The following is a 17,021-nucleotide window of genomic DNA, read 5'->3' on the forward strand; positions in this document are numbered from 1 at the left end:
AGTCACTTGGTAAAAACACTCTCCAATCTGTTGTATAGGCTGTGTAGTGTATTCCAGTTCTATGCTTCTGTGAACTGTTACCCATGCTGGGTGGGCCTTGGCAATGCAGCTGTTTTTGAGTCATTTCTGGTCCTGTAAGCAACCCTTCACTCGTATTTCAGTAACCCCAATAAAACTCATGGGTCATCAAGTTGAGCTTTGGTGGTATCTGTATGATGACTGATCATGAACACCTTATCTGGGGCATATCATCTCCACAGGAAAGGTTTTGTCGCATTAATAAATAATTCTGTAGTATATTTTATTTTATTTTTATAATGTTAAGACTGACCCTAAAGTCATGGGGTAGACAAGCCTTGTCCTAATGAACTAATAGCCCTGTCCTTGCATTCTATTTTAGTATTATATTGTAGAAAGTCCTGATTTCATAATCTTGAACTGCTTATAATCAGAGAGAAATTAATAATCACCATTTGCCTAGTTTGATTTTTTGTTTTTAATTTGGGGTGTCATTTGATTCTCTTTGTTGTTTATGATAAATCTTTATATGTCGCCCAGAGTGGTCTCATGTTCAAGACTCTACCTCCCAAGTTCTAGGATTACAGATGTGTACCACCTTGCCAGGTGTAGACATCCTTAATGAATGACATTTGAGTGGACCATTGATGCTGCAATCAGTTTTCTAAATTTCTGCTGCTATCCTTTCTAAAGGGATTCTGGCCACCCGGGCATGGCAGACATGGCTCTGGCAGGCCTTGCCCTTCTCCTCATTGCCTCTGCCTTCCTATAAATCATTGGATTACATTCCTAAAGCTAGCCACCAAGGTCTGTTCCCTTATTTGGCCACTTCCTCCTCCTGAGGCTGACTATCAAGGTCCAGCTATCAAAATATTGAAGTCAAAAATCCATGTGGCTCACCTAATAAACATGTCCAAATAAAATTAAACACCTCACCCTGACACAGGTTTCCCCTTGTACCTTTATAAACCGCCATTTTCCTATGTGCCACATCTGTCTCCTCTTTATCTAGAGGCAGGTCTTTGTCCTGAGCCAATACTTTTCCTTTCACTTTCAATTTTTTTTTTTCTCTTGCAACTTGTCCATCTCTTTCCTTCCCACTCTTCAAATTTGCATGACCTTTTTTCATATTTCAAATCATTTTGATTATGGAGACCTAGTTTAAATAACTAAGAGCATACCTTTAAGATAATGAAACAATTATGCTTTAGCCAGAGATATTTGATATACACAGGTCATACAAAGAAATAATTAATTTAATGTATTTTGTTTGTTGTTTGTTTGTTTGTTTATGGAAACAGAGACTCACTATGTAGCCCAACATGTCCTCAAATTTAAAACCTCTTGTTCCAGGGTCGTAGTGCTAGAGTCACAAGAATGTGCTATCTACACCTCATAGGTACATTATTTTAAAAACAGATTATCAGCACTTGGGAGGCAGAGGCAGGCGAATCTTTGTGAGTTTGAGGCCAGCCTGGTCTACAAAGTGAGATGCAGGAAAGGCACCAAAACTACACAGAGAAACCCCGTCTCAAAAACCAAAAAAAAACAAAAAACAAAAAACAAAAAACAAAACAACAACAACAAAAAACAAACAAAAAAAACAAAACAAACAAACAAACAAAAAACCCAAACCCAGATTATTAGGCCACTGAGATGGTTCAGTCAGTGAGGGGGCTTCCCTCCAAGCTTGGTGACAGGAGTTCAGTCCTGGGACTCACATGATGAAAAGAGAGAGCTGACTCACAAGTACTCTGACATCTTCTTGTGTAATGTGGTGTGCACACCCCCACAGATGCACACTTGTAACCATTGTACACATATAGGGTAAATAAATGCACGCAATGCAATAATAAAAACAAATATGATCAGCTTTAGACTTCAAAACAGTCCTTTCTCCCAGTTTACACTGAATCAGAAGGAAGATCCTAGGAAGTTCATATTTTCAAGTAACACATAAATATTTATTTTTGACTTGTGAAAAGAAAAGTTTCAGAGAAAATAGTACTCACCATAGCATGAAGGTATGTCAGACCATCCATCATATGTACATGTTATGGAGCCCTTGGTATGTTTATATTTGTTTTCATATCCAATATGGCATTCGTAGTCTAATTTATCATTGAGTTTAAACCATGTGCTATTATTTTTAGTTCCAGCATTCTCAAATATAGGCCTATCACAAGACTCTAATGCAAAATAAAATAGAAGATTTCATTTAATGTGTCAATGGACAATCTGAGCAATTCCTGTGAGAACAAAGGTGGTCACAGGTTAATATATAATAACAATTAAATACTATATAAAAATATCCTTAGAAGACCAACAATAAATCATTTTCCTGAAACAGTTATTAAATAAAAACTACACTCCGATTAACATTTACTGCCTCAGTTAAGTTTTATAAAACTTTATTTTAAAAACAGTTTTTCAGCTCATTTTTTCTTATATTTATCACATACTGCAAATAAATAGACAATTTCAGATATATTTTATTTTAGAGAAGGGTCATAACCTTTGTGAACTAATGTCCCATATTTAGTAATTCATATGCAATATCGAATATTACATATCCAAAAAGACTTGTAAATTATAATTTAATATACATGAATATTACATGGGAATACTTTTAATTGCTTTTTCTTTAAATAGATCCTATAAAAGTACAATAAATGAAAAATAGAAACTAAGAAAGCAGTAAATATATTAAATCACCTTATCATTTAAGTTATGTTGAATAGTTCTTGAAAAATAGCACTGGCTAGCTTTCTGATAAGTAAGATAAGCTGAACTAATTATTCTCAGAAAACTATCATTGACTGTAGGTAATAAAACATGAAAATTTGATGATACCTGGGAACATTTCTTTCTTTCCAATATCAAAATATTTGGGAAGAATTTCTAAGAGGGAGACCTTCTGAGACAGACCTTAACTGACAGTGTCAAACACGTATTACAAGGTTATCACATATTCTGGGATTTAAAACATGGACATGTACCTTCACCTAAAACTTTGCCTTTATATCTAGGAGCAAAGGCTTTCATATGCAAGGCAGAGTATCTTTTAAAAGGCAGCTAGTCAAAGAATCCTTCATTAAATTTAAAACTATAGGGTATTTTAAAGCATTGGAAAAGGAAATGAACTGATATTCTACAGAGCAGAAATGAGTCCAAAAGGAAAAACAAATAGTGAAATATTTTTTCTTGAAGTTTAAAACTCATCTTTCAAGTGAAACAACACCAGCCACCTCAAAGGAGAATAAAGCTAAACCCTTATACATCACCAGTATAATGGCAGGAATATAATGAAGTACTCACTGATACATGAGGGTTGAGCTGACCATCCATTTTGGAGGCAGGTAATTGTTCCTGATGTTTCTCCATTTGCTGTTACATATCCCTGTTTGCACCTATACTGTGTTTTTCTATTTAGAGCATATGTATGATCAGATTCAGAAAGAAACCCATTCTCAATCTCTATATTGGCCTTTGAACATGTCTCTAAAAAAGAAAGGAGTAAAAAAAAAAGAGATGAGTGCATGCTCAGTAGCTTAAGGATTTACAATACAATAAGATATTAAAAATAGCTGTTAGTCACTTATACATGAAGACTTAAAATAATCAAAATCATTCACATTCCTGAACCAAGGAAATCAAATCATAGGTTAAAAGATACACAATATCTTGTTTGAATTTTTTAACATAGCAAGATTTAAATCACTCATAATTACTTCTAAAATTGTGTTAAAATTTTTTTCCAAGTGAATCCATAATCCTACAGAAAGTCCGAATCCTAAATAATACTTTTTTTCTTGCATTTTCTTTAAACCTGAGAATAATTGGCTGTCTAAGTCACTTAGACTTATGTACTCAATTAGGGTTCCTGTGGTTGGGTGATAATCTTGGAAAATCTATCTGCACAGTTGCTACAGACTCCAGTTTCAAGAATTTGAAATGCCATTGTAACCTCATTTCTGGGGGATGTCTTTCTGTATGCTGTGAATATATGTTATTCCCATTGGTTAACAAATAAAGTGCTTTGGCCTATGGCAAGGCAGCTTAGTGGCAAGCAGGATAGGAGAGAGACAAGAAAGGGAAAAGGTGGGGTCCGGAGAGAGACACCATCCCACCATCCAGAAAGCAGCATGTAATTTCACACAGGTAAAGCCACAGAACATGTGGTGATACATAGATTAATAGTTATGGATTAATTTAAGATATAAGAGCTAGCTAGCAAGAGGCCTTCCATAGACTAAACAGTTTGTAAATAATATAAGCCTCTGTGTGTTTACTTGAGTCTGAGCTGCTGTAGGACCAGGCAGGACACAGGAAAACTTCTGGCTACACCTCATGTCTAAAATACAATGGATGTTCAATGTTCAAAGAAGATCATGAGAAACAAAAAATATTATTTAATCTTCTCATGACAAAACAATGCCTCTTCATATCTTTAATAACTGAACTTGAAAGTTTAAACGTAAATTTTTTAATTTCACTTTTCTTATCATCTGAATAATATTTCATTGTGAAATGTACCAGATGAAAATATATTCCATGAAAAAAATTAATTAAAAAAGACAGTATAAAGGTATAATTCCAGTTATTAGATTTCTTCTCAGAACACACATTTGCTTGTTTATGGATAAGTAAGAAATCAAAGAATAAAACATTAAATATTTTATATAAATGCCAATTAAAGGATTAGATAAAATATTGGGAAGAAACACTAAGCAGTGAAGAGACAGGAATACCATCAAATGACTGGAAAAGAATAAAGAATAAAAATCATTAAGTGTTTCACTTTGTTAACTTGAAAAAGGAAGCAAATACTAATGCAAGGACAAACTGTGAAAACCTAAAATGATGAACAGAGATCAAGCAAAAACCAAATGTGGGAAAGGTAATGAATTGTGATTTTTCTAAAGGAATGTAACAAATTATAAGGAAAAGAAAAGAAAAAGAGAGTGCCAGCCACAAACAAGGAGGGGAATGAGAAGTTTGGGTGAAAATTACCAATGCCTATTATTGGAAGACAAAGAGCACCAAACTAGAATTCCAGAGTATCAAGCGACTAATGAGGTCTGTTATCAAGGAGGCTTTATGTATGGAGGAATTTTCCAGAAAATAGTACAGTGAGAAGAAACCTGACCAGAAAAAATAATAATAGGTATTTTTCTGAATTTAAGAAACAAAAATCACTGTTCTCAAAGAGATCAGAGTTACTGGATCTGTGGTATAGAAAAGCAGAGCAGAAAGAAATCCTGAAGTAGAATTCTGTAGATCTCCACCCCATCCTCTAGCTCTCTGGCCAGATGTCAGCATACTACAGCACAGTACAAGACTCTGATGCAATAGAACAGAAGAAGAAAAATGGCCCCAAATTGTAAGATCAAAGGCTCCCAGAACACCAGCAATGTGAGATATTCAAATTGAAAAGGTGGGACAGTTCCTTTTGATGACCCAAATCCTTTAGTAAGATCCCAGAAGAGGTTTATTGATGTTCTAAACACACTAGTTGGAAAGAAAAAGCTCCCAAACCAGTCTAAATAAATTTCAAAGGAAACAAAATTATCAATCAAACTTAGCTTCCATTCATGCAGATATCCAATCTCAAGCACTAACAGCAAGTGTTCTAATGAGGTACGGCTTCTTTACTCAAAAGATTGTCGTGGATGTGAAATAAAATACATTGTGGCAACATCTTATTCCCCAAGCAAAAATTCCCGGAAAACTAATTGGTAATGCTCACCCATTGCATGTAAGTATCAATGATAAACCACATAAACATATCCATGGTAAGACAACAATAGCATGGAGGAAGAGGCTGCATTCAACATACACATGAAAAAGACAGTAGCCCCATATCAGTTACCTGAGACTCTTTTAAAACACTAGAAAAAGAAGAATTTAAAGTTGGTAGATGTGTGGGGAGGAGGGCATGTCACATCCTGAACTAAAATAATGGAACAAAAATACAAGGAATAATGTTTGTAATAAATAAATGCATTCCTACATAAAATAAACTTTACACCTTGGTACTATAAAAGAGCCTTCAGTTAATAACATTTAAACAGATTTAACAGAGAAAATTAGAGACAGCATAGGTTACCAATATCAGCAATGATGGGAAATATATGCACACACACACATGTGTGTGTGTGTGCTTGTGTGTGTGTGTGTGTGTGTGTGTGTGTGTGTGTATCAGGGAATATTATGGGCATCAGGGAATATTATGGGCATCCATATCAAATTTGACAAATTAAAAATTAACGGAGTTTAAAAACCATAGACTATACAACTCACTCAAGAAAAATATTTAAGATGAATATAGTTGCTTCAGTATGAAAAACATGTACTAGCTAAACATTTACAGAATAACACAAGACCTTTCTGTTGTATACAACAGAATAGTGCTATAAGAAACCAAAGATCTAATTTACTAGTTATAATTATATTAATAATTATATCCTAATCATAATATAAAAATTAAATCATACTATATCAGATGTCTCTAATTTTATTCCAGAAAAGCATTTTATATTTATAAGCAAGCTCATTTTAAAAGTCACATGACAAGGGACCATAACAGCAAAATAATTCTTCAAAATATCCCATGATCTAGATATTTTAAGCTTAATGTAAACATTATAGGATATGTTAATTAATAGAAATATCATACTTCTCCACCAATAGGTTTCTACAATCTATACTTCTGTTTAACATTTGAATGTTATAAATTAAATTGTTCAGAAAGAAAGGAATCAAAGATCTAAAGTTACAAGGTAATAAGTCTTATATAATGGATTAGTCACTAAAGATACTTGTGATGTTGGTGAATGTAGATGTATACAGAGCAGTGGAAGAGAACAATGAGTCAGTAACCACACACACATAGGACTAGTATATATTTAATAATAATTAAGAATAATTGATACCAATTTTATAGTAGAAGATAATCTTGTATCAAATAAAACATTAATATTTAGGCATTTAAATGCAAAATAATAAGCTTAAACTTCTTCTTTCTCGCACTCATATAAAATGAACACAAATATTGATCATAAACCTAAATGTAAAATATAAACTTCTAGAAAAATATTTGCTTTTGGCTTAGGCAATGACATTTTAGATGACAGAAAAAAGAACCAATAATTGAAATTTTTTGTTATGTTGAAGAGCATCAAAACAAATGTTTACTATCATTGACCAATAGAGCCACAGTTAGGGGTGAGACTTTGTGCCTACCTCCCCTATAGATGCTGGGATTTTGTCTGACTGCAGCTTGTGCAAATCTTGTGCATGCTGTCAAAAGGAGAGGGCTGACAATGCTCCACTGGATAGACACACTCAGAAGAGCTGAGGGGCAGCATAAATAGGACTTGATTTTTTTTTTTAAGAACAAAAAATAGGTTGGGTTGGTAGGGACAGCAGGTAGATATGGAAGGAGTTTGGAGAGGGGGTGTATATGGTCAAAATATTTTGTGTGAAATTCTCAAAGAACTAATAAAAATAAGAAAGGTAAAAAGTAAACATTTGCTCTTGAAAGACAGATAGAATGTAAGTTGAGCTGTAAAAGTGAGGAAATACTTGTGAAGAACACTAGCCTACAGAAGGCTACTAGCCACAACATACTAAGTAGTCTCAAAATTCACTAGAAACAAAACAAACCACAAAGAAAAATTGGGCAACATTTTGAAGAACCATTTTCAGAAAGACGCATAGGTGGCAGATGAACAGAGGAAAGGATGTTCTTCAGCTTTGCTCCCTGAGACCTGAGATGCCACCACTAAAGTCTTATAATCCCAAGATATGTAGAAGCTTGTTTCCCAGAGCCTGCATATATGAACATGGAAGTCATAGTTGCAGAAAACTGACATACATCTACAAATGATCCAGCAAATCAATCCCGCAAAGATAGAAAAGCAACTAAAGCCCTCTCCAGGCATACAGACTACAGAAGTACAACAATGATCAGCAGAGCAAGACATTCTTAATTGTGCAATAGTGACATTTATATATCAGTGGTAACCAATAGCTGTATAATTTGACCCAAGTCCTAATCAATATGCAGGAATTCACGCCTGGTACAACAAATCTAGCCAAGTACACTAGAGTAGAACCTATTACTACCACCTCACTAGACCAGTACTATTTTTAACAGCATTGTAAATACTTGTCCCTGTATTCACAGGTATGTAGTGTGTAGCTGTTCCAGCTTTGACCTGGAAGTACTACCCCTAGTGAGGCTTTCTGTAACTGTTACGCCTACCTATGACCTGCCCCTGAGGCAGGCCAAGACAGGAGCCCTTAAGACCTGAGATCTGGATGTGTCGACTCTCTTGGTTCCTGGTGATCCTGGATGCTGGATGGTAGATCAAGAGCAGTTCTCCAGAGAACCCAGATGGACTGCATCTCACCTCTCTCGGATCCTGTAACCAACCTCTTTACTAGCTGTAAGTTACCCCCAAAATAAACCTCCCTTTGAACTACGTGGAGTTGCCTTAATAAATCCTCCAATACAGATAGGTGCTGCTCCCATCCATCATCAAAGAAGGTTCTCTTTTTGCAGCAAATGGAGATTAATTCAGAAATCCACAACAGGTCAAAATACAGAGAAGAACTGAGTGTAGGTTGCCCAATCCTAGTTAATTCATCTTCAAGAAAATCTATACACCCAAAAGGCTCCAAGTACATCATAAAAGAAGGAACAGAAAGATTGTGAAAGACAGAGAATCAAGATGTCTTCTGTGACATAGTACCTTTCTATATATGACAGGGAAACTGCACCCACAAAAATCTCAGAAATAAAGTTGTTCAGCACAATACCAGCAGACATCCCAATGCATGTAGAGAACTTCTCATAATCTCTACCACTAGATGAAGAGCTATATGTAATTAAAGTTTGCTGTGAAATAAAAATCAATCTTCTCTTGGAGTGATCCCACTCAATAAGTTATCCAATCTCAAATGACCAGGCCTAAATATATGTACAATGTACATTCAAGCAGCACTAAATGGACTCATAGGGCGTGTATGTAGGAGTATTGTGTGTGTGTATGTGTGTGTTTGAAAAATCACAGTTAAAAAGAAGAGGTCATGAATTTGATAGGGGAGGAAGACAGGAATAGGTGGGAGGAAAGAGATGAGAAAATGGTGTAAATACAGTATTCATGTATAAGAGATGAATTTTCAATAAATTAACACACCTCTCAACTCTCACCAGAGAAGATTCTATTTGCAGTTGACTTCATTTAACACAGGTACCTACAAGTGATCAACATACAGAAAATAAGGCTGAAATATTCAGACCTTTATGGGATATCTTTATCACATTCTCTCCTATAAAGTCTCAAGGATACTGGAGAGGAAAGGACAAGAAGAGTAAATGAGCCAGAAAAGGTACTTAAGAACCAAAGCACCCCCATTTCAAGCAAGCCCCTCACCCCAGCTTAAAACAGGCCTGAGTTTCAAAATTCTCAGAGCTGCTGACATAGGTCCCAGGACAAAGTCAAGATGTCTGAAGAGCCATCTGGTAACAACTGATTAACCATAGAATGCCCCAATGCCAGAGATGGTCAAAGTACAAAGTCAGGATGTTTGAAGGACTATCTGGTAACAATTGATTAACCAAAGAATGCCCCAATGCTGGAGGTAGTCTATAAAGTTTGACAAACAACCAGTTAAAATAACAAAGTAAGATAACACAGAAATTCTGGAAAGCCCCTGAAACTTGAACCAATCAGAATTGTACCCGTACTAGCACCCCTAAATGATGTAACCTTATGGTTTTTGCCTTTAAAAACTGAGCTTGCAGAGGGGCGGGCACCTCCTCCAGCCTCCACTGTGTCAGGGTGCTTGACTGGTACTCAACTGGTGCTCCACTGAGGTTCCTGCTTCAATAAACCTTGCTTTTGCATTTCAGTGAGTTCGTGTCTCTAGTGGTCTTTTCAGGGGTCTCTTGCACCCAGGGCAGAACAGTACGTGACTACCAGGAAGCAGGATTTGGGGCACAACAAGGAAGATGTACCTATGAATTCTGAGTGGTTGTGAGAGAATGCCCAAGGCCTGCACAAGTGCAAGCTAGACCAGCTCCAGCAAGGGGGTGGGTGTGGATGGGCACAGAATCCCACTCCTAGCAGCTGCTGGCAAAGGAAGAATCAATTTTTGTTATGAGTCCACTCCTGGTTATTTTTTCTTTCTTTCTTTCTTTCTTTCTTTCTTTCTTTCTTTCTTTCTTTCTTTCTTTCTTTCTTTCTTTCTTTCTTTTTTTTTTTTTCAAGAGCTGAGGACTGAACCTAGGGCCTTGTGCTTGCTAGGCAAGCGCTCTACCACTGAGCTAAATCCCCAACCCCTAGTAAATCAGCCACTCTCCAGTGTAACACCACACATGCAAGAATATGGAAACAGCACAACTTGTACTTCATAGGTTGTTAGAAGAAGGAGGAGGAGGGGAAGGAGGAGAAAAAGGAGGAGGAGGAGGAGAAGGAGGAGGAGGAGGGGAGGGGGAGGGGTAAGAGGAGGGGGTTGGGAAGGGGAGAGGGGAGAGAGAGGGGAGAGGGAGGGGAGGGGGAGGGGAGGGGGAGAAGGAGAGGGAGAGGGAGAAGAAAGAATAGGACTGGAGAGATGGCTCAGAGGTTAAGAGCACTGGCTGCTCTTCCAGAGGTCCTGAGTTCAATTCCCAGCAACCACAAGGTGACTCAGCAATCTGGAATGGGATCTAATGTCCTCTTCTGGCATGCAGGCACATGTGCAGATAGAGCACTCATACACAAAAACATAAATAAATAAATCTTGAGGAGGAGGATGAAAGAAAATAGGACACAAAGTTGAATGGGTAGTAGAAGGGACACATGCCAGAGAATAGCTGGGCATAGGTGAATATAATAAAAGATATTTTATAAAATTTTGAAGAACTATAAAAAGGAAATTCTCAAAAAAATTAAAATTGTTTTAAAATGCCCTACTTAAGGAAAAATAATTCACAAGTGTTTACTTGGGTCTCATTGAGTGTTAAATACAGTTACTAGAAATAACTACTTAGACACACATATATTCACAAATGTGGAGAACCACAAGAATGTATCATAGAGAGTCAGCTGTGTATTAAAGCTATACTTTGACTGGCCAAGGGTCTGTCAAAAGACAAGCCATTTATTATGAATATTTGGTGCCATCCAGCCTTTAATATTTCAGCTGTCTTCTACTATGAAATTCTTGCCTGCCCAAGTATTTCCAGACCTGCTGAACTTCTAGGTAACTAACTCCCCCACCCCATGAATGGCTTTGTTTCATGTGCAAATGAACCTCAGACCATGCCCCTGCCTCAAGGCCTAGTGGCTCTCCAAAGCAATTGTCTAAGAACAAAGGAGGTTTTTACATATCAAGGTGGAAGGTAAGGTAGAGGGACATTCCAGAGGAGCCAGAGAACCACGTGCCCAGGGAAAGAAAAGGCCGGCATTTTCTGTAGAGCAGACAGAATGGCAGGGCAAGAGAAAAGAGAGAAAGACAGAGGTTCTGTAGAGGGTAAGCTGATCTCGGGTAGAGTTTTCTGAGTGCCAGAAGTAGAGAGTAGTGGAAATGGAGAAAGAGGATGCAGAGGATGAAGATGAGGCTGGAAGCATAGGAGTTTAGTCATTAGCAGGGCTATGAGATAGGGAACTGGACAGAACTGAAGCTATGTAGACAGGATTTCATCCCAGAGAAATAAAGTAGACAGATAAAGAGCTTGGTGTATCTAGATTTATTCTTGTCCTGAATGCCTGATGGAGCTATAGGTTTATTGATAGAATTTTGTCTTAGAGGAATAAAGTTAACAGACATTAGAGCACAGTGTATGTAGATTTGTTTTCCCTCAGATACCCCACACCAGACATAGCATACTCCCTGGACCCTGGGTATTCCATACACAAATTTGATGAATGAATCATATCCTAGATGCATAAAGGGTTGTAAAATAAATTATACAAGAAAACATCCAATTAAAATGGGATATTCTTAGATGATTGCTATTATTAGCCCACTAGGAAGATAAAATTAAAGTAAAATAATACTCTCATATACTGATGTATATGATATGATATATATTTATATGATATATAAAATCTTACTCTCTTGATATTTAGAAGGAAATAAATCAACTGAAGCTTGCTCATTGCTGTTATGGATGCAAAATATCCAAAACATCCTGAAAGTCCACATGCCAGATTATTACAGACTGAATCATGCACATGCCATAGTAATCATAAATTTTAATTTTAGATATTATCTAAGAAATACATTATAAATTTTAATCCAATGGCTTGTCTTCAAATTTTCATAAGCAGCTCAAAAATTGCCAAGATCTAAAATAGCCAAAATGTTCCTTAAAATGATATAGATAGCTAAATTATTATATATATGTAAATGTATCTTTCCACAATAAAAGTCAGTTACTATACAAGTCATAACATAGAAAAATGACACAGATATTCTACAGAAAAGTAATGGAATTAGGTTTGAAAACATGATTCATAAATCTATTTATATGAAGTGGTAGAAATACAACATTACAGTAACAAAAATAAAAGTTATTACCTAGGGTAGTGGAGTTGAAGAGGAAGGGAACAAGAGAAATTCCTCAGTAGATTAAGACTGGTTCTAGTTTGATGGGGTTGTATTCATATAAGCATACGCATTTGTCAATGCCACTGACCTGAACTCTAAACATATTTGAACTACTCCTGAATAGAAATGATTTTTCACAGACGAGTCCTTTGAAAGTGGGTACAAAACTGTTAGTTGTTTTAAAATCTTTTTGAGTTACTTGGAGAAAGAAAGCTAAAGCAATTTACCTGGATAGGACTTAAAAAAATAAAAAGACAGAAATATGAAAAGGCAGTATGTACATATGGATCAGCACACTTAACAAATATGAACAAAACCAGCATCACGGAAAGACTTTAAAATAAGAACTCAGTACAAATTTTAAGCAGGTCACTAATATTAATCACATAAAAATTTAAATCACTGGAGATAAAAATTCTTAGAGATTAAATAAATTATGGACAATATCAAAAAATAATGCTAACAAAAATTTCTCATCAGCAAAATGATAGAACAGAAGACAATTGACAAGCATTCAAAAACAGACTAAAATTTTTAAATATACATTACATTCATAAATGACAGTATGATTATATGATTATTTCAAAATTGTTCTGAAAATTCAAGATAATATCATTCAAATCTAATCAAAAAATTTAAAAGTTGGCAATCTGAAGTAAACAAAGAATACATATAACTCAGATTGATTTTTAGAATTCTTTAATATTGCAGCAAACTAATTACAAATGTGTAAATTAAAAAATGCATTTGAAAAATTAAATTCATTGACTGCAAATTGACTTAGGATTATATTTTTTAAAACCCAAATGATAATGAAAGGAATTTTTAAATATTTATTTTTATATTACATATACAGTGTTCTGCCTGCATGTATGCCTACACACCAAAAGACAGCATCAGATCTTATTACAGGTGAGATATCACATGGTTGCTGGGAATTGAACTCAGGACCTCTGGAACAACAACCAGTGCTCTTAACCTCTGAGCCATCTCTCCAGCTCATGGAAAGGAATTTAAAACATTACTATTATGTTGGAACACTTTATAGACATTTATTTTGAAAATAAAGTGTGACATCACACAGTCATTTTCAAGAACAAAGAACAAGAAGTAATCATCAACACAAACATATTAGTACAGAGATTGGAGAAAAACATGAAAACCAAACACACAATGTCCTAGAATTTCCTTTCCAGTTACACATCACAAAGGATTCAGAGACAATTAGCAGAGCTTTAAAATGCCATATTACTACATGAATATAAGAATGATGTATGTAGCTATTATCATATTTGTTTAATTTTAAACTACATTATTATAATTATTTGAGTCAAATAACAATGTGATTTCAAAGTTTACAGTACTCTAAACAAAAGTTTAGTCAATATTTTGTTGTAATGGCTATTAGGTGTGTTTACTTTTCTATATACTTACCAAGAATCCTCAGTATTCACTTACACACACTTGAAAAGAAGCATTTTGGCACAGGTAATACAGATGGGATGGGGAGCCAAGAGCATCTTGTGACCTCAGAGCTGGTTACTTACTGACACGGATGCATTTGGGTTGAGGAGACCAGCCGTTCTCTGTACATGTAACTGTGTCTTGACCATTTGGAAGACTGTAGCCAAGGTTACACATGACTCCTACAGACTGGTTCTGTATATAGTTTCCTTTCCATTGTAAATAATTCCCGTTCTCCACATACTGGAAACCACATTGCTCTAAGGACCATAAGTATACCATAAAAGTTAAATGAAAAACAAAAATTCATTTGAAAAAAAAAAACCTAAAGTTTATCTTTATAATAGTTAAATGAATACATGTGGCATTCAAAAACAAAACCTTTACTAATGTTTTAAAAAGCAGCATTTATCTTTAGTTTTTATAAATAAAATATGCAAGCCATAAAGGCTTCTCATAGTCCCTATTTTCTGTATTCATTTCATGAAGAGCTGCTCACAAAAGACAGAAACTTGTCTTTTTTGCTCACAAACTCTTCTGTTTCTTATTTTGTCATGGGAGACTTAAATATAACTATGTATGTGCTCTTCTCTGTCCACTCTTCGATAGAATTAAACATGATTTAATGCAGACATTGACTTACTGAGGCACGGAACTGCAGGCTCCCACCCTTGTGCAGTGCAGTGAATGTAGTCCCAGTAGGACCCGGATGGAGTCTCAAAACCTCTGTGGCAGTAATAGGTGTACTTCGTTCCTATAAGTACTGGGAAGTAGGGTTTGCGGTTCTTTTCATCATAGAGACCTCCATTTTTGATTTGTGGAAAATCACAAGGTTTCACTTGCAATAAAAAAAAAATCAAACAGACAGAAAAACACTCCTATCAGAGATCAACCACTTGATCAGTGAATTACTTTCTATTAATTATAATAACATGTCTAGAGAGTGTCTGGAGAAGGAGACAAATAGGATTCAGATTGCTGAGGTATGTGAAGAAGTCTTTCCTCATGAAATCAAGTTATACCTGAGAGGCCACCAGAGAAGTGGGTCAGGGATATTTGTTAATATCAAATATGATAACTGCTTTATAATTTGAATCAGAACTGAAATCTAATGTGATTACATAACAGTGAACTATTTTTATAACTTCATATTGAAATGCTATATTGTTCATTGTATTAATAAGTTTATATGAAATGTTTCATTAAATTTTTCCTCTTCCTATTCATAATTAATAATTACTTTTAATATCAGAATAGTATTAATTTTTCTATGAAGTATAATTCTAGTTCAGGGACCCTCATGAAGTATGTTAAAAGAATTTCAATACATGCCCAAATACACAAATCTCATAGCTTCCTTATTCATGCACACACACATTTGTTACATGGTTTATAAATTTAAATTATTTTTCTCTTGAGTATTCTTCTTTAAAATTTGAGAATTTTAGTTTTCATAGGACATCAAGAAATTAAATTAGTTAGAGTCCATTCCTGGTGCATGAGTGGGCTTTTTGGAGCCCACTACCATTATGGGACACCTCTTACAGCCTTGAGGCAGACGGAGGGGCTTGGACTTGCTTCTGCTGGATGTGCCTCCTCATGGGAGGCCTTGCCTTCTTGTGGGGGGGAGTGGAGGTGGGTTCAGAGGGGGAGGCTAGGGGAGTGGGAGGAGGGAAGAGGGGGATTTTTGGTGTGTAAAATGAATGGAAAAAAAATTTCTTAATAAAAAAATTAAATTAGCACACTGAGATTTTTTTTTAAAGGGTAACAAAAGGAGACATGGTATAAATTAGGGATATTATAGCCTTATAGACACATTCCTCTGCCTCTTAGTTAATCTTCCTTCTCATGTGGACACAGATGAATTTGTCTTTGCTCTTTTATAGGTGATTCCTCAAAACAAACCTAATATTCCTTAAAGTGCATGATCAGCAGAGGTGGTCAGTACTTAAAGCAGCCCCATTTGAGTCTTATACGTTTCCAGATGTAGGTCTTGGCCAATCAGCAGTGATGGATGGTCCATCACAGTCTTGATTCAGGCTGCTTACAACATTGATTAATATATTTACTAATTTTCAAAAAGCTTTAAATAAGTAACAGCACAGTTAATTTTTTGACCTATCCCAGGATCTTCTAATTATTACCTGTAAGTTTCATCCTACTACAGATTCAATATGGCACAAAAGATCAATTTGTAGAATCTCTCCTAATCAAGATTCATGGTCATCATCCCCTGTATTGTTCCAGTTGTGAATTTATACCTATTTTCCCCAAAATAGCAAATCATTTGATGAAAGAAACGAGTAATTGAATAGGCCTGCCTGAGAAGAGAGTACTACACATTTTAAGTACAAAGGTATTTAATGAAATTAGTCATCTTTACCTTATTCAGGAAAACATCATAAATTCTGCTGTGAAAAACCTCATATTCAGATATATTCATGCCACAGATGGTCCAGATATCCTTAGGCAGATCTACAATGTAGAAACTCAACTATACATATTTCACACCTGTAATTGTAAATCTACTCAAAAATCTATTCCAGGGGTTTCATAATATCTGGGGGGGGGGAATTAATTCTGTTAGTAAGATAAATTGACATAACATTGAATAATCTTCTAGATATATATGTTCATATTTTAGATAATTAAAATTGTCAGCATTAATCAGAGATGCATCTTTTTCCAGTAAACTATGATGAATGTAGAGATTTGTTAATGCTCAAGGCAATGGGAGTAGTGAGAGTGTGCTCATCATTAAACAATACATTTACACCATTCCCCCAAAAGTTCAAGGAACATGTGGATGAAAGAGCACAAAGATTCTAAGAGCTGAAATATAGTAATCATGGCTGTGAAATATCTTCTGGCCTATTCAGAGCCATTATAATCACAAACTATCAACATCTACAGATGTCTGCACTGAGTCTATCAAG

General features: G+C 35.5%; 1 protein-coding gene across 2 annotated transcripts in view; it reads right to left on the bottom strand.

Annotated features, from left to right (window-relative positions):
• The window catches only part of Cfh (complement factor H), an 81,131-nt gene that overhangs the window by 27,655 nt on the left and 36,455 nt on the right, over positions 1–17,021 (bottom strand). For both annotated transcript variants that reach the window (XM_052737108.1, XM_052737106.1), the window contains exons 8-11: positions 14,729–14,923; positions 14,169–14,345; positions 3,337–3,519; positions 2,031–2,207 (exon numbers count right to left, since the gene is read on the bottom strand). In XM_052737108.1, coding sequence (XP_052593068.1) covers positions 2,031–2,207; positions 3,337–3,519; positions 14,169–14,345; positions 14,729–14,923 — 732 coding nt within the window. The remainder of the gene's footprint in view (positions 1–2,030; positions 2,208–3,336; positions 3,520–14,168; positions 14,346–14,728; positions 14,924–17,021) is intronic.

The sequence above is a fragment of the Peromyscus californicus genome, unplaced genomic scaffold (genome assembly GCF_007827085.1).
Source record: "Peromyscus californicus insignis strain IS unplaced genomic scaffold, ASM782708v3 Scaffold_14__1_contigs__length_90479793_seg_2, whole genome shotgun sequence".
Taxonomy (NCBI): Eukaryota; Metazoa; Chordata; class Mammalia; order Rodentia; family Cricetidae; genus Peromyscus; species Peromyscus californicus.